The following is an 18,759-nucleotide window of genomic DNA, read 5'->3' as shown; positions in this document are numbered from 1 at the left end:
TGACTCCTACTCATCCCGCCTCTGAGAGACCAGATTAATTGCGGCACATGATCCAAAAGACTGAAGCTAAGAAACCAATAACCAGCTAGCTGCAGTTACCCTGCTGCAAGGCTGGGGTGGAGGTGAGGACTGCAATTTTGGTGCAGATCGGCCTGGATCTGGAGCTAACCCCGTGCGTCTGCCGTGCAGCAAGCCCCCCAGCCGCCCTGCTTCGGTGAGAGCTCTGGCAGGCTCCCGGACCCATCCGTCCCCTTTCACGGGTGCACCAGCGAAGGGCTGGAGCTCTCCAAGAGGAACCTGCCCGCTGGGGGCACGTGTGTCCCCCCGCCCCTCGCCTCCTGCCCGCCCCGCTCCTGGTGCTGGAGAGCGGAGCCAGATGGAGCCTGCAGCTCGCGCCCACGGGGGGCTCGGGCTTCGCGAGCCGCCCCCACGCGGGCTGCCCACGCCCTGGGGGAGGCGCGTGCGATGCACGTGGAGCTGCCACTGTGGGGGTTTTGCCCCCCCCCAGGGCTCGGTGGGGAGCTGGGACGCCGCAGGAGAGTCTCGGTGGGCTCGCAGCGGGCAGCAAGGCTTGCGTGGGTAACGCTGTGGTGCCTCTTCCAAAGCCCCTCTGGGCACAGAGAAATTTGGCGTGGAGCACTGTGACTGCCAAGCAAAAGCACAGGGGGTGATTTTTGTGGTTGTCCCACTGCACAAGAAGCCTCGGGGTGCACAAGACCCGCTCCTCCCTGCCCGCTCCCAGTTTTTGGGATGACCCCAAGAAGTTGTGTCTGCCTTGTCCTGTGGGGAGACCCAGCACAGGCGTCCAGTGGGGTCTGGCGGGGAGGAGATGTCACCCCCGATGTACGTTTCTACTCCAGGTGCAAACGAGGGCTTACAGCAGGGCCCTTGGAGCTGGAAAGTCAGTGCAGTGCACCCAGATTTTGGCAAACCAAGGCGAGGAGACGCCTGTCTCGCACGGCTTGGGAAGCAGGGAGCAGCCTCTTGTGGGCATGTCGGTGCCAGGCAGAGCCTCACACGTCTCGCTGACTCCCCAAACACATTTCTGCCAAGCCTCAGCTGTGCCGGAGATGTGCTTCTAGGGCACGGATGCTCGGTGAGTGGGGCAGGACCGATGCAGCACTTGCCTCCGGAGGAGCCAGCAGAAACCTCTTGTCCTCTGGTATCTCCAGTCTGGGCTCTCAGCACCCAGCTAAACCACTAGCCACGAGGGTCTGTAACGGGGAACACAGCGCGTGCCTCTTCTCTCAGGAGGCAGGAGCAGTGCCTGCTGCCCTAGCCCCTCGCTGTCCCCAATCTCTTCAGCAGAGTGCTCCCTGGGTCAGCCCAGGCTGGTGCAGGACACAACCTCCATCCACCAGCCCCGTTTTGCAGCTGCTGTCACCCCCAAGCAGCAGCATTTAAGGCTCACAGGCCTTAAATTCAGGGCTGGGGGGCCGCATCCTCGCTGCTTCGCCTCTCTCCATGGTAACAGGAGGATGCTGCAGCCCCGTCCCCCTTGGCGGTGCTGGGGCGAGCGGGTGGGAGACAGATGGCGACGGAGGGGAAAAGGGCCCAGATCCTCCGGAGTCGAAGAAATCTCAGGAATCCCTGAGTGCCGGAGCCAAGACGCTGACCTGGAGCCGTGGGAGGGAGGAAAGGCGGAGGCGCGCGGCTCTGCCGAGCCCAGAATAGCAGAGCAGCTGTGAAGTTATCGCTCGTAATTATTACGGCATATGGGAGGTAAAGAAATAGCTCCGAAGGGGAGAAAAACAAACAAGAAAAGGGCGGGATGCTGCAGGGCTGAGCCGGGGGGGCAGAGCAGCACTTGGCACTGCCACGCAGTGAGGGAACAGGAGTTTGGGTGATGGAGGCAGCACCGGGTGCTCGGCCTCCCCATTGAGTGCAGGCAAACACCTGCCCTGGGCACAGTCGGTCCCATGGCGCCCGTGTCCTGCTGGCATCCTGCTGCGGGGACGCTGAGAGGGGAAATTAGGAGGGGACTAACAGCCTGTGAGCGAGGAGCAGTGCCAGCAGCCCTTCGGTTCTGTGCTGTGCGGAAAACAAACATTTTATCCAATCGTGGCTGTTATTGTGATGTGCTCGTGTTAAAGAAAAAAAAGGCTGTCTTGGGAAACGTGGAGCCATTCCCAGGGTGCCGGCAGCGCAGCCAGAGCCATGGCACAGGGAACAAAGGCGGGCGAGGGGACGCTGCCCCGCGTGGCTCTGAGCACGGAGAGCTGGCCAGGCTGGGGGCAGCTTTCTCCTGGACGTCTCTTCTGGAGCAGTGGGACACAGGGGTGATTTGGGAGCCCCAAATCACCCCAACTGATCATTGGGGACCCAAAAAGCCAGAGGGTCCAGTGACAAGGGACGTTTGTGCTGGCCAGCAGGGCAGGGGGAGGAAAGCTTTTGTTGCAGCTCGCCTCATGAATCACCCTGCAAATGAGGCCACGACAGAGGCATTGGAAATAGGAAAGACCATTCAAGCTCTGTGATCCAGAACATGAATAAATCGTATGTGGCAGGGAACAGCCCCAGTGCCCATTAAAAGCAACCAGGCAAACCCTGCCGGCATCCCGGGATCCCTGCCGAGCCACGCGCGGGGCCTGGAGAGCGAAGGACCAGCTCTGCACATACACATCAGCACGTTCATATTCATATTTATTTATTTTCATATTTTTTTACATACATTCATATTTCAGCCAGCCTCAGTGAAAATGGGGGCAGCAACCCCAGTTTGCAAAAGCAGGAGGAGCGTGAAGGTCGAGGAGGGAAGCGGACAAGCATCTCTCTCCATGGGAAGCAGGGGCAGGGCGGGTGACTGAGAAAAGGACCTTACTTTTGGGATCCCTATGCCCTCATCCAAGGGCAAGCAGAAGGGTACGTACAGCAGCACGGACAAGAAGGAGCTGGATGGGGACGGCCAGGTCCCGTCATCTGCCCTGGTGGGTATAAAATCTGCTGTGAACGAGCTGTGGCCGGTCCCCAAGGAGAGGTGCTTTCCCCGTGTTTTATCCTCTCGTAATCATCTCCCTGCAAAAACGTAATCACGGCAGGTGCCAGACTTTATTAACCCGCGGGACAGCGTTTTCACAAGGGCTATGATAAAGCCCGTTCGTCACAATTCCTGTCTCCTCCACCCCGATCCACCTTGCTGAACCTGCCAAGGGCTGCGAGACCCTCGGACACTGTCAGTGCAAATAGCGGTGGTGCCGACAGTCCGGCACACGTAGTGTCTGACCGTAAATAGTTACTCGGAGCTGGGACCTCCCAGAAACGTTCCCTCTTTTTGCTTATCTTCCCCCGTAAATCCCCTGAGCCAGCTGCCAGCGAGTCCCCCGGGACAAGAGCTAGCTGACCTGCTCCACCTCTTCTCCCCCCCTCGGGGCCGACCTGTTTGCAAGCTCTTATCTCTGCCAGAGTGTTTGCTTTTTTCAAACTGCAAAGAAAAATATATATAAAAAAAAGACAAGCTAACCATTCTTTGCAAAGTCTGCTCGATCTTAAGGCGAAGCCGTCACTCTTTCCGTAGCAACAAGGGCCTCTCCTTTGTTTTTCCAGGCCACTAATCTAATCCGAAGATTTGTCTTTGGGTTTCAGCTTCCCCTGGACTGTTCATAATCCAAAAAAAAAAATCGGTATTGTGCAATAGCAGTTGAAAGGGGAACATAACACCTCTAAGGGAAAAGACAGCATTTTAGCTTTTTTTTTTTTTCAATAAAGAAAAATAATTCTTAGACACCCCTCGATGCCCTGTCCTCTCGGTTTCCTCCCCAGCGAGGCCGGGCTGGGAGGCATAGAGAAGGGGACGTGGACCCCAAACCCTCCGAAGGTGCCTGGTTTTGGTCTCCTCTTCTACTTTTAAAAGTCAAAGCTTGCGAGACTCTCTCCTCCCCTCTAGCGTCCATCCCAAGCTATTCCTCCTGCTCACCAAGCCCTGGCTCGTCTCAGCGCGGGTCCAGCCACGCTCCCCCTCGGGCAGCTTTTAGGCTTACCAATAACACCGCAGCTCCGCACCCAGGAACCTGACCCTTTATTTTGCCTTCAGCGGTCGTTTATTTTCCAGCTGTGGAACTTCAGACCCAGGGTGAACCACGGGACCCTACAAGCCAAGCCCTCCAAAGACTTCTGGAAGGGCAGGGGCAGCTTTGCAAGCTGTGATGGGGAAAACCGGCTCGGCCTCCCTGCAGCAGCTGGTTGGGGCAGCGGCACCGAGGGCACGGCGGAGCTGTCTCCGCGCCTTCCTCCATCTGCCAAGCTCGTTTGCCACCAGGCACCCCATAATTACACACACCGGCCTCCGCAGCCCTGCACAGCAGCCCAGCCTCTTCTTGTGTCACCAATTAATCCCAGAGGACAACTCGCGTGTGGCAGCGCCTTCCTCTCCAAGGCCCTGGCCTGAGCACTGCTCGCAGCAAAGAAAAAGGATGGGTTATTCCCCGCATTAGCTGGGAATATTCCCCACGTGAGCTGGGCTGCAGCATGAGCTCAGGAGTGACGGAGGGTTGCACTGGGGCTCCCCAGGGGGAGCGTCTCCCTGCTCGGGTCACCTTCTTGCTTCGAGGCCCCCTTTTCACTGGCGCAGGAACGGTGCTCCTCACCCCCTCGGTGCTGAGTGAGGGGCTCCCAGCGCTTTCTCCACTAGGAGAGCTCTGCTGGGAGGTGGGGAGGCAACGGGAGCCCTGGTGGGGCCGCTGAAGGTGCCGGAGATGCTGAAGGTGCCACCATCCTACAGGTGTTTGACTGGGAAGTCACCGTGACCCACCGGGTTCAGGACCAGGGACTCTGTGCCTCTAACCCCCTGCCTACCTGGTGCTCAGAGGCTTTGAATTGAGGAGCCTGGGTCAGCCCAGCCCCGATGCACCAAAGCACGGGTCCCAGGGGAGCTGCAGACCCTCCCGAAGGGCAGCGGCCTGGTACCTCTAGCCTGCCATAAAACAATTTGGGGTTCTGGAGTGCAATCCGCTAGAGATGAACAGTGAGGTTTAAAAAACGACGCTGTCTGTGAGCTAACCCCGTTGTCTTTCAGATCCCAAGGAAAAGCTTTCTGTCTGTCCTTCCAGCAAGGCTGCCCGGTTCAGATCATCCCAAAGGCAGCAGGAGAAAAACAAAGATGAAAACAAAGACGAAAACTCAAGAGGGGCCCTCAAGCACCACCCATCCCACACCACGGTGCTGCTCCTCCAGAGCAGCTGGGGGACGGAGCGGGATGCTCGGCTGCCTCTGCTACAGGCTCCCGTGGCGTTGCATGGCACCAAGCAGGTGTCAAAGCCACCTCAAACCCTATTTTATAAACAGAGAGACTACAGCACAAACCATCTGAGTAGCCATACCCCCGAAGATGTCTCCTGGGCTCTCTCCTCCTTGGCAGTCAGGGAATGTATCTCCTCTCCAGTTTGTTCCAAGCGCAAAGCAGCCCATGCCCTGCTGAGGCAGCAGCAGCAGCACTTTGGGGCCAAATCCTTCTTCCCTTGGCCCCGAGCAGCGCAGCTGCCCCTGCTCCCTTAGCAAACCCCCCCAGCTGCTCCTTGTCCCGGAGCACGGCGGCTTCCGGCAGAGCAGAGCAACTGTAATAAAGGCATCAGAGGGAGGAAAAAGGCACAGGGGAGCAGGGCTGCTTCGCCCCCACTAAGCGGGAAGTGCTTTGGGGAAATAAACAGACCCACCAGGAGCACGTGCTGAAGAGGCTTCGTTTCTGGCAGAAAGCTCTTCCCTGCGGTGCTGATTTATTAATAGGTGGTGGTGGGGAGCAGATCTCGCCCCTCTCTTCTGCTCGTACACTAAATATCAGTTTGGCAGCCTGCCATTAATGCAGCAATGCTTAAAGGCATCGGCAGCTCCCGGGCCATCACGGGAGCGGAGGGATGGACGCTGACATCCAAAACTGGTCACATCCAGCTGGAGGCAAGGACTCATTCTTTAAGTTACTTTGTCCATATTTAAGGAACCAATGCAGAAGAAACAGCGACAGAAGAACCTGTGATGAAACCCCACATACATGTCCCTTTTGGACCAGAAGAACCCCCACGTATCCCAGGGCCCTAGCTCCTGGCATTGCTGCTGTCTGCTGCAGGACAGTCCTGCCAGAGCACACTTTGTACCTGCTACAAGGTGCCACGGCGCTCATGCCAACCTCTTCACTCCTCTGGCCTTCATGTCACCTTTGGACACAAATAAAACCACACAGTGACACTGAGAGAACACAAGAACACTTGATCTAAACACAGTTCAAGTACGTGTCTCGTATACCCAGCCCGCAGTGCCACACGCACCCGAGGAGTTACTCCATCACGAGATGGTGCAGGGATCGAGGCCAGGTTGATCTGGACAGGCAGCAGGACAAGGGATTAGGGGTCTCCACGATAGATAAATGATGACACAGAATGCAGATGTAGTGAGGACTGCTCTGATGACACCCATACACATTTTTTCCCTCTAACCATTAACCAGCTCATGGTAATTTAGCAATGCAAGGACAAAAAATCATTTTTTCCTCATCATTTTTCCAAGCCCTCTCCTGCACGCCAGTGAAGCTCCTTGCCCAACACCTGCACAGAGCCGAGCTGCGTTTGCTGAGAGCAGAGCTCACAAGCACTTTTGGGAGTACCTTCCAAATGCACACCCAGAGTTCCGCATCTACAGATGCACGTGGGCAGACCAGTCTAGCCACCCCATTTTCCAAGCACAAAAACTCACTTGTGCTTTTTTCAGCCCCTTTGAAACCAAAGATGCAAACTGAGGAGGAGGCTCAGAACATGGCCCTACCCCTCACCCCTGCTACAGAGAAGGGGCGAATTGTTACCCGCACCAACTGCCAGAGAGGGCTGCGGACTTCAATCAGGCTGGGAGGGTGCAGAGCACTTTGGAAAACTATGCTGCCACTTTCTTCTTTCTTTTCAAGGTCAGATGTTTCTGGTCACGGCCAGTGACACTGGCAAAGAGTCAATTTTAGTAGCCAGTTTAATGACACAGGCACTGTTGTTGGGCAACATCTGGCTGGAAGTCCTGCCTGCATCCATAGTATTTCACAGAATGCCATGCCATGGAGTTTTTGATGCTTTTTGGTGGATAATTCCCTCTAGTGCCCACCAAAACTGGGCAAACTAGCGTCCAGCCGCAGACTATTTTGTAAGAGAAAGTGGTGCAACTAGCACCATGACAAGCTGAAGGTTTGGGGCCTTCTCTGCTGTTCCGTTCCTTTACTTTAAGCTGACCGGTAGAAAGAAGACATAAAACAATTAATTAACTCATCACGTAATTACTGTTTTATCAAGTGATTAAAAATATATATATCTAACATGGTAATTTAGACTATAAAAAACGTGATGATGTTTGGTTTCAGACTGCAACATCAATAAAGTTGCATGCCACAGACATTTGGATCAGCATTTCAGTCTGCAGCCACTAAAACAGCTGTTTTGAATCACACCCAAATATAAAGTAAATGCCCTATTGAAAAACAAGAGATCATTTCCTTACTTGCCTGCCTCATCTTTGCTGCTGCATTATTTAAAATTACTCGGTCATATGAAATCGGAAAGGCTGTTTGACCTAAAGAACTGGAGGTGAGACACCTGAGTGCACACACAGAGGAGGCTCTGACACGGCACAGCCTGCTCGCAGAGGTCAGCACCGCTTATGAAACTCTGGTATGCAGTATCTACCCACAGCAAATGAGAGAAGTCCTTCCAGGCAGCTGTGGAGCAAATAAACATATTAACAGAGTAACGAGTCACTTCTTCAGCGTTTGGTTCCGTAGCAACGCAAGGAGACCGAATGGGCTAAGCTCTGAAACCACCCAGCCTTCTCGGGCTCTTCCTGTCCTGGGGATGTGGGCATCGCATCTCTCCCCTGCAACACGCTCAGGTCAAGGATTCCTCTCGAACCTTTGGCTTTGTCCCTAAATACTGAGGACAACGGGGCTGCTTCTAAGCCAGGCTGGCGTGTGTGATAGGAAATGCCCTATGTCCCTCACCTCCTCCAGCCCACTCCAGAAATTGCAGTCTCTAAGCCCTGTCTGGTTTAGTGTCACTGCCTCACTCACCGAGCAGGGCATGATGCAGAAGAGAGGAAATATGTTAAGCCTTGTTCTGTTTTAGTGCATGAACTCTGCAAAAATAACCATGTTTTCTGTAATAAGAGGTTGATTAGCTCTTATGTTGATCAGCAGGTGCTCTTTAAAGAAAGCACTTCTGGACCAGCTGTAGCCTTAATTGAGGCAAATCATAGCATTTGTTTAAACTGCTCTACTTGCACAGCTCTGCTTTTAGCTTGCAGAAACAGCTGAAAGACAGCATCGATCCTTCAAGTGTAAGGACTGCACGCGGTGATTGAAGATCGTGCTCCGTAAATGGCTCCAACACACCCAGGCTACCTTCTAGGACTGGGGATTCTTGCTCTGAGACGTCGAGACAGCAGGTCTGTCTGGCAACTTCTGCAGTGTGGCCCTAGCAGTCGGGGGCCAAACTGCATTTGCTGGTCCAAACCTCTCTGAGGCTTTTGTAGCTGAGCGAAGAACTAGCAGGTGATGGTTGATCACTCCTGGGGGACTCCTGTCCATGACAGGCCTGAGAAAAAGAGAGAAAATCACCACAGTGAAATTGCACTCCAGGGCTGGACATCTGCATTCTCCCCACAGGCTCTGAAGTCTCCCACTCTGAAAACTGAACCGAAAGCTGCCAGGCCCAGAATCCACACAAGGCACAGCAACTTTGCACTCAAGGCACGTGCTCTGTGTGTGTACTGTGTTGTAATAGCTATGTTAACTTAAAAATCAAGGTGTCGTAACTCTTCGGGTTTATTTCTCTGAAGAAGCAATATGATGTTAATCATACAGTACGAGGGTCAAGAAATAACCATGTTTTGGTGTATGTGACACTTATCTAATACCTACTTTATTTTTCAAAGTGCTTTCTAGCATGAATTGATGTAAATCTCAAGGGGAAAAAATCACAGTGGAACGTTAGGAACTCACTCTGGGATTTATCCAGGGAGTCTTGAACAAGTACCACTAAAAAGCTCTGCCACAGACATAGATAACAGCCCTGCACTGCAAACACGGGAGTCGAGCAGAAAGGACACAGGAAAATTCTGGGACGTTTTTCAAGAAAATACAAAACTCAAGTGCTCAAGCTATAAGTAGCATGAGAAAACGTTTCATTTAGCTTTAGAAGGATGAAGATAAATGCCAGCACAAATAAAAGGAGTTCTTTTTACAGAACAGGCAGGGGACTCCAGAGACAGCACAGAATTCTGCTTCTTCCTGCCGTGAAGCCCCTTCTATTTTCACTAGACATCCTGCAGGCAGAGCTGCCAGCAGCATGCATACCTGATGCTTGTTGATCCAACAGCTGCTGGTCCTGAAATAGGTCTCTGCCTGCCGGTGCTCCCATCAGGCTGGTGCTCTCCTCGAGATCCGAAGGGTGAAGGCTCACGTGCCGCTGGCGCGCTGTGCAGGCTCAGGAGAGCAAGTTCCTTGCCCAGAGGCTGGGCTGAAGTTTCTTTCCTAGCCCTTGACTGGCACTGCTGTGTCCACTGCCTGTCCTCCTCTTGGCTGAGCACTTTTAGGCACCTTACCCTGTGGTTCCTGGTTTTCCAGCGTCTTGCTGGAACACCCCTTAGGGAGGCAGGCGAAGGGCTTTTCGGCGGAGATGGAATTAGACAACGGCTCAGGCTGGAGGACGCTGTGCCTTCCTGAGCACGTGACGAATCTGAAACATGGCAGGGAAACGCAGTAATTTACCAGCTCGTCTTACTCCTAAATGACTGACCCAGTGAATGAAAGGGTTTGAGGAACACTGTATGATGGAGCTGGCTGGGCACAAGTGTCCGAGGGTGCACAGTGATGAATGTTGAATTGCTTCCTCTGACAGCCAGGGTCTGGGTTCCTTGGCAGCCTCCCTGCCAACATGGTGCCAAGCACTAGAACTGCTCATGAGCCGTGCACACCTCAAGAGGTACAGGCTGGCTTACGACGAGATCACCCGTCCTCCTGCCCAAAGGCACAAGCAGCCATTCCTGTATCATTCCTGGCCAGTGTTTGCCCTGACCTGTTCTAAACACCCGAGGACCCCATCCAGCTCTCTGAAATTCAAGGCACAAGAGCAATTGCCAATGAGTGAAACCACTTTTGTATCAGACGCAGAGGTATAAGAATAAGGTTTTGTGATTAGCCTGAAAATTAGGGAAGGTGCCTGACTGTTAGGGAAAACACTTCACTACATGCAGGACCAGCAGGTGCACTGTTCAGATTTTAGCCCATCTAATCCTCAGGTGCAATACACAGAAGAAAAATCATATTGGTGATGTATGAAGGGAACGTGCAGGCATATATGCTTAAAACCATTCTGTACATAGCAGGGATCCAATTGCTCTTGTCTATTAAAAGAACCAACTGTACCTAATTACCCGATGTGCAGAGTCTGAGGCAGGAACACAATCTAAAGAATGTGCCACCAAAACCCAGGCACAGAAAATTCATCTTTATAACTTCTGACTGACACTTATTTTACTGTTTAGGTAACCATATAAATCTGATATAAATTTTTCACTGAACAGTTTCCGTCACGCTGTATGATTTTAAAATGCCTGAATTTGATGGTGTTTTTTGTTTGTTTTTAAGTAAAGACATTCTGAAAGACCAGTATGCCTGACTCAAGAGCCTGAAATAACACTCAAAGACTTCCAAAGCGTGCAGATTATATAGATCTGATGCTGCATACACTTTTAAATAGGACTAGTTTTGCTCAGATGACTTGTCCTTTGCTGGTCAGGATTATTTCCAGCAAGAAGCTCCACTGTCAGAAAAATCACATTGGGTAGGGAACACTTCTAAAGTTAAGTGCTGAGACATTTAAATACCTCTCCAAACCTTGAAATATATTTTCAAGTCGCAGAGGTCAAGTGTGTTTTTAACTGCCTTGCTGAACAGTCAGTCAGTTGCTAATCTCGTATCATGTATTTACTCTGCAAAACATACACATCTATAAATGCTTGTGATTATTTTGTATGAACCTTGGTTTTTATGGCCAGATGCTTGTGATCTGGGTCACCCCCCCACCCCCAGGTGATACTAGATTTCAAACCGCTCAGTCTCATAACCAAATCCCGACAGATCTCAACACCCACATCTAAGCCCATCCATTCACTTTTACAATCCTAAGGGATATGACACGAGCACACAGAGGTACTTTGGGCATTGTCTATTAAATCTGAAAAGATGATGAGGTCACAATAAATCATGCTCAATCTGAAGAAATCATATTAAATCTAAAGAGATCACGAGATCATCGTTGAAGACTTTTGTGGTCACTGGACAAGAGGCCATTCATTTTAATTTTTCTAAACTGCTCTTGCTCATGTTAAGGAGATATCGTTTACCTTACATTGTATACAGAGAGCCTTTGAATAATTTAATTATTTTGCTAATGATGATGCTTACATTTTTTCCAAATTTTTAATTGACCCATTTTGCTCTTGTAAGAAATGCAAACCCCAAACTCATTGAAGCAAAAATGTGGTTATTAACAATAGAAATAGATTTAAGTCATACTTTTGCAATCTCCTCTACCTGATATGTATTTGGAATAACCATTATTAATGTTTCTAATAGCCTTAAATACAATATTCAACAATCCTGCTTTCATCCATCTAACTGCAATTCCAGAGAGGTCTTTGGCTTTCTTCCTGAGTAAAAGAGCACATTTCATTTTTAATCTCTTGCCTGAACATCTTCCCAGAATTCCCAGCTGCCTGGTTGAACCTTAATCATCAGCTCGGCCAGGATTTGCATCAGTGCCAACTGAGGTAAAACACAGCTCAAACAACGGTATTTTATACTAACCTGAGACTGCCACAAATCAACTACACAAGGTAAAAGACAAAGGCACGTCCTTCCTCTAGACTGGATGCTAAGCTGGTGGAAGATCAAGTTTATTTCCCTTAATTCCACAGATCTGTGCTGAAATATACCAACCGATGGGCAGTCACCAAGTCTTCCTTAGACAATGGAATGGCTTACTCAGGGTCTGGCTCTACAATTGGGTTTCCAAATTGCTCCTCTACAGTACAGATGCCAGACCTCAGAAAACACTGCAGGTACTAATAAATCTACCCATGAACGGTTAGCAGCACTTGTCGCTAGACAATGCCAACCCTTCCCAATACCTGAAGACGACTGTGAGACACAGGAGGGGCAGGAAGAATCAATGAGGTCCTCATCAGAAGCCTCCCTCAACTCTTCCTCACTGCTGTCAGCCAGGCTGCAGGCTTCATCCTCTTCCTCATCGCTAACAGTTATCTTCACTGCTCGGTCAGCCTTGTCTTGCTGACCTGTTTGCGGGCACCTGGACAACATTGAGTAAGTTTTACACATCTAGTTAGCCTTTGAGTTGAGAATATGCAGCAAGCCAAGTGCAGCTTGGTGTAGCCACACAGGCAAACACTGAGACTGTGGATTTAGTCACCCACAGTGATTGGCCACTTACCTGGAAATCTGGAAAATCAGTCTAAATGGATCAGACATCTAAGCTGCCTATGACTGAAGTTAACCTGAAGCATCCTGAAGTTAGCCAAGTGAAATGGGGCAGACAAAGTACTACGATGTGAATTAAGTTCAGAGAAACAAAGCCATCTTTATTTCTAAAACAACTATCGTCTGTCTACGTGACGGGGGAATCTCAGTGTGGTGTTATTTTCCTTTCAGCCTTCCATTTGGTCAGGTTGGTGTGACACTTTCGAAAATCCTCATGCACTTTCACTTTTTTCACTGTCTGAATGCAAACACTGACAGGACCAAGAATATCTTACTCGTTATGAAAAGTCATTCCTTGTACTCTCTAAGCAAGCAAGCCCACCCTATACGTGCTGATCTTCAGCCTGCTCTAGAGAGAGGACAGAACCTCCCCAAGGTTTCTTTTTCCTTTCTCCATCCCATAAACTTCCCAGGAGGGGGGACCACCATAAGGATTTCCATCCCTGTCGGCAGGGATGGGAAGGCAGAAGATGAAGGGCTATCCCACGAAACTGCCACCAGGTGGCCAAAGAGCTTATTTTATTTTACAGCAGAAAGTGAATCCCTGTTCTATTGCATAACAAGAATTCTCCCACACTCTCACCGCTTATGCTGTTCTCTCCATACTCTCAGTTCAGAAAAGACATCTTTCTGGCTCAGATCTCCTCCTCCTACAGAGACGTAAGGGTTTTCCATCTTCAGACTGCACAGTTTCAAGGGGCTCACTGCAGGTGGCTGAAAAATGACAGAAGTAGTCTTGATAACCTCAGAAACCTTCTCCAGCTCAGTTTCTAGACTTTGTATTTTGGAAGGCATCTGTATGCTATTCCTCCGGAGTGTTGAGATCACCCCTCACCTCTTCTATTTTAAGAAGCCTCATGCCTGCCCTGTACACTGGTATAGTTCTAGGAGCTGAGCAGGAGGAACCCAGGGTGGCAGGAACAAAAAGGTTTGATTTATATCCCTCTGGCAGATTGTTCTCCTGTAAACAAGTGTAAGCCTGCAGCATCTATGCCGATGAGCATATTAAGACCAGTACTGCAGATACTGCATCATTCAGCGTATGGCTGCAGTCTCCTTTCACATCCCAGCTTACAACACAGAGTAATTCAATCAAATGTTCACTTTTGCTTCAGGAAAGCTTCCAGTGTTTGGGCAGTGGCAGCAGAGAGAAAAGGGAGGGCTGCATTTTTTCCAGCGGTTCTTTAACATCTGTTGTCAGCATTAAGAGAAGCTGCAGACAGAGCAGGGATGCAGGTGTTCTGTACATGCCGTTTCCCTGATTTAGCACAGTCTGTTTGAACTTATGCACGTGTCCGTGCTGTACTGAACCTCAGGGACCATAAAAGCTAATCATGGTGAGCCAGACTGCCCACCCTTAATCCCATGGGTGTTCTCTCACTAAGTTACTGGCCCACTGACACGAACAGGCTGACCTGCAGGGCCACAGCGCTACCCCATGGCTGAGAACAACAAACTTGGGCTTGATATTTATTTAGTCAACAGCAGCAACCTTGTAGGCCTGACTATCTACACCGACATCAAACTGCTGAAAAATCTTTTGCTAAACAGCTGTTGTAGAAACACCATCAAAATTCACAACTCTGCCCTGTGCTTTGACCAGCCGGGATGATACAAATGACTTTCGTCTGCTAATTGCCCTATTCTTTATTTGGGGGCTCATGGCACGTATGTGAGGGAGCACAGACTGGGGATGCGTCCAGACTAAATACTTGTTGAAAACAAATTAATGAAGTCTGAACTCCATGGCTAAAGTGGTCCCGTGTGCTTTCACAGCTCTTTACCATCCCACCTCAGCAGGGACTAGCACATGTGCAGAGGCTTTGTAACATCAGGGCAAAAGATTGTACAGCCTCTTCAAGTACAATTGCCTTTTTTGCGAGGGGAGTTGAGGGGAGCAGGTATTGGAGGTTGGACTATAGATAAGAGTGAGCCTCCAGAAATCACAGTTGAAACTCAGTTTATCACAGAATTTATGTGGGTGACCTGGCAGGAATGTGAAGAGTACAAGAAAAACATACACCTAGCTTTTGCCTCCTTGCACGAAGGGCCTTGATGGGGTTCCCACATATAACTTGGCTGAGTCCTAAGAAAAAAAGGAAAAAAAAAGAAATTATTTTACTCCAGTGTTTAGCAAAATGTGCTGTCTTTGAAACCAGTCAGCATCATTTCCTATATACAGGGGAGATGTAAGAATTTATGGTGTAGGTTCACAGTGTCAGCTTACACGGCCTGACACTGATGCTAAGAGGCAGTTCCTCTGTTTCCTTCTGCTCCTGCCTTGCCTCCTCCACTGTGCTGGTGCAAACACTGGTGTGGTCACATGGGAAGTAAGATCAGGAAACAGAGCCGGATTAAAACAGAGTATGCATTTTTTTTGTCTTGCTGGGTTATTTTTCAGCCGGATCTTGAGCAGGATCAGGTTCCCTATGTGGCTATGCAGAGACTCTTTTCTTTATCTAGCCTGTAGATCAGGTACGTGAAGTCAAGAAACTGACTCCTCGCACTGACCCAACCCTGGAAACCCAAAAGAAAGGGGTGATTGACGGCAGTGACCCTGCCACACAGAGCCTGCAGTACACACACTGCACCTTTCAGCATGTAATCCACCAGGGAGCTAATGTGCATCACCATGCCTTTCTAGAGGACTACACTGCATGGACCACAATTGAACAAGATGTGCCCAGATTTATTCACATAAGCTACATTTAAAGTGAGCCCCAGCAAGGCTGATAGGTCATTTAAAGGACTGAGCAGGACAGCTTTTGTAAAGGTGTGAGAGCAGAGCGTTTAATGAAAGGGAACTTCAGCAAGGGCGCACCACTGCAGCACATGGTTGTCAAGAAAGACATGATGTGTGGGAAGGGGGAAGCCCAGATAACTTGCACCTTCTGCAGCACGGGAAAGGAAAGGAAAGCCCATGCTAGAACAGGTAAGTGCCACGGAAGAAAGCATGCACTGAACCCGATGTAGCAGTTGCATGGGTGGGTGTTATTCAAAGCACCCAGGCTTTCCTCAGCAATAATAACATTCACAAGGAGGTGGAGGTGTGGGAAAGAACAGGATTGAAAAGTGGTATTACCATATGTCAAATCACTGGAGTCATCTTCTGGAAACAGATCATCAGCAACCATCGGATCTGGAAGAAGAGAGCCACTGTACAACAGGGGGGCATTGCTACATCTTCCTGCACTTGCAGACCACCGAGCAGTTCCAGGGCTGGAACCTGGGGGAGGTCTTGGGCTGGATCCAGACTGCTTTGCTACAGCCCCAAGACATGGACCTAAGGGAGAGGTTTCAGCAGTGTAAGCAGGCTTTAAACCACACCATCATTGCACGCTGCCAATGCGGTGACTGCTGCTCCACGCTTGGAGCTGTAAGGGACAGAAAATTTTGTCTTTGCAACTACAAGAAACACACCGCCACTGGACAAAGCCTGTAGGAGGCAGAGGGCATCCTGGTACAGCACACGGTCCTTCACAGTTGTTCTCTGCAAACAGGAGGACTTGGAGCTCCCCAGCTAAGCCGAAATCCAACCTCTTCCTGCTCCCGGGCACCAGTGATGGGCTGGTGGCTGAGGAAGGGGTCAGGAACAGCTCTGTGCCCGTTGTCAGCCAACAACTGCCCCACATGTGAACCTGAAGGTGCCCAGGGCTCCGTTACTGCCCCTGCGTACAAGCCTAGGGCAGGAATAAGCTGCCTCTCATTGCTGCCCAACGCACCCCTGGCCCCAGGGAACGACAACAGGCTTGCCACAGGTACAGTGCAAGTCCCCAGCCTTAAAATGATTTCCTTAATGCACAGACACCATGCAGGTGGTGACAGCCACCTTCCCAGGGCTGTTAGTCAACCAGGGCAAACCACGTACCATGACTTATGGAAATCTGGGAATTGCTGTGACGGATTTTTCCAGTATTGTCTCAGAGACAGGCACTTCTCCAGCACAGAAAGAAAGGTGATAATTTAGTTTCATAATGGTACAGGACGGGATGAATTACACAACAGCTAATGAAGGTAGACAGAGCTGTGAACTCCTACCTGCCCAACGGCTTGCTGTCCTGGGAGCAGAGTACAGCTGCACCAGCAGCGTGTGCAGCCACCAATTTATAGAACAAATTTCATTTCAGTGCCTAGATGAATAGCTTGCTCTTTAAAATGTCGAGCATCTACCAGCTCCACAGCGGAGCAATCAGCACTGTAATAATATGGCCATTTCATTAGGAGCTCAGTGTTAGAGGCCTTCCAAATACCACGTTGTTCATACAAAACCATGAAGCACACAGCACATGCAAAGTACCTGAGTCAACGTTGCTATAGGAAAGAAGAAAATATGGGGATGCTTGAACCTGACCATGTGAACTCATCAGTTTATAGCTGAAGGCAAAAATGTAAGTCTGGCTACACTAGAAAACAATATGAATTCAAAATTTTGTGCTCGTTCCCTACTGTTTCTCTCAGTCTACTTTGTTAACTAGTTTTCTGAACCATAGCTGATGCTGCCAAAGCAGGATCACTGAGGGATCAAATTTTAATGGATTTTTTCACTACCATAACTACTACTACATCTAATGATTTGGACCTACAGGGATTAAATAAATGACAAACATATGTACTTATTCCAAAACAAACTAAATTTTTAATGGAGTACAGTTGGCAGGCATGCCTCAGCTGTGGGGGCTGGGAAGCTAACTGCATTGCCCACACTAATGGGAAGCAACAGGAGCAGTTATAGGAAATACTTTGTAATATTTAATGGAATGTGGTAAAGTGCATGCAGCACGATATGTAAAAGCACAGACATTTGAACTATAACCGAGGCTACAGGCAAAGGGACAACAGATTTATTTTCAAACCATTTACTCTGTTCTAATGAATGTAATGGACTTAATCACAGAGGCAAAGAGAATGGAATAGATGTATTACAAGACCACACAATCGCAGTTGCTAGGATGTTGCTACCATTAAGGCGTGGTGACCAAATTGCCTTTCCTATTATTAAATTGGAGTAGGAAATCCTGCTACATCCACACGACATGGGATTGACTGCTACCATGGAAAGGGCTGAGAACAGCTGTTGTTGAAACATTTTCCAAGCTTTGCTTCTTCTGATCATGCAGAATGAATGCTAAGCACAGACTCCCAGCTACTGCTGGATTCACTTGATGCTTTACAAGTCGTTTGCATTTCTCTGATCTTAGTGGTCAGCTTTGGACAGCTTTCGTTTAAATCTGCACCATGCTGAATCCCAGCTTCCCTACCTCCCAAGTGAAGAAGACAAAGTCCTTTGTCCCTTCTCTATAATTAAGCTTTGACACTGAAGAGGCCAGCTTGCTCTTCATCTTTCTTTTTCACACATCATAACCTGAAAAATGAACCTTGACAGGAAATCTGACGTACCTAACCATGAAACGTCTCTGGCTAAACCAGCTTCCTTGATGGATTCCTTGATGATTAGCCAGTCCTCATTCATCTTCTTGGAAGGAGGGATAGCAGTCTGGCTTGTTGGTATTTTATCCAAATACTCCAGGTGGGGAATGAGCTTCTTCACTTCAGCTCTGTAATTATAACCTGGTTCCTGGAGAAATTGAGAAAGTGGTCATTTGAACAGTTCTGACTGTCCTTCAGAAGCATGGCAGTGTTCAGTTTGTATGACTACTGTATAACTTGAAATACTTCTATGAAGTAAACCTACTTGTCTTATTCAACAAAAATAAATATAATCAGGAGTTCCATTTCACTGTGCTTTCTCCTCACATAATTTCTAATCAAATTGATCCTGAGCATGTTCTGAGCGCAAACACATTCCTCCTGCCCAAAGGCCTGTCTGCTGTTTATGTGCTGACGACTTTGGTCTTTATCTTTGTTACATTATACGTATGCTACAAAAATGAAGGCAGCCACTGACGGGAAAGCCTGGGCATCCTCAGCATTTGTCCAGTCTCTTTGCCTGGCTTTGTGATTCTCTGGTTGTTGCATCAACAGTGAGATTATAGCAAGACTGAAAACAGGTTATGAGTGCAGCTATGCTTGCTGATGGATAAAGGCACAGTGCAGTGAATGAACCGCGCTGACTTTCTGGGTCAGTCTTCAGGGTACCCATACATGATTTTATACATTATTAGAAGAGATGACTTACTTCCTACCATACCTTCTTCTGCAAGAGGTTGCATGCCAATAGCTGGTGCACAAAAGCCTAAAATGAACTGCTTTCGGGGTTGCTCTCCAGTGTGCTGGAAGAACAACAT

At 49.4% G+C, this 18,759-nt stretch overlaps 1 protein-coding gene across 6 annotated transcripts in view; it reads right to left on the bottom strand.

The window, feature by feature from the left end:
* Positions 1 to 496: 496 nt before the first annotated feature.
* The window catches only part of LRRC56 (leucine rich repeat containing 56), a 70,577-nt gene continuing 52,314 nt past the window's right edge, over positions 497 to 18,759 (bottom strand). For all 6 annotated transcript variants that reach the window (XM_040559219.1, XM_040559217.1, XM_040559220.1 and 3 more), the window contains 7 exons: positions 17,912 to 18,089; positions 15,597 to 15,797; positions 14,536 to 14,600; positions 13,098 to 13,228; positions 12,148 to 12,326; positions 9,311 to 9,692; positions 497 to 8,549 (listed from right to left, as the gene is read on the bottom strand). In XM_040559219.1, the coding sequence (XP_040415153.1) occupies positions 8,360 to 8,549; positions 9,311 to 9,692; positions 12,148 to 12,326; positions 13,098 to 13,228; positions 14,536 to 14,600; positions 15,597 to 15,797; positions 17,912 to 18,089 (1,326 nt within the window). In that variant the 3' untranslated portion in view covers positions 497 to 8,359. The remainder of the gene's footprint in view (positions 8,550 to 9,310; positions 9,693 to 12,147; positions 12,327 to 13,097; positions 13,229 to 14,535; positions 14,601 to 15,596; positions 15,798 to 17,911; positions 18,090 to 18,759) is intronic.

Source organism: Cygnus olor, chromosome 5, assembly GCF_009769625.2.
Source record: "Cygnus olor isolate bCygOlo1 chromosome 5, bCygOlo1.pri.v2, whole genome shotgun sequence".
Lineage (NCBI taxonomy): Eukaryota > Metazoa > Chordata > Aves > Anseriformes > Anatidae > Cygnus > Cygnus olor.
This window is presented reverse-complemented; position numbering and strand designations above follow the sequence as displayed.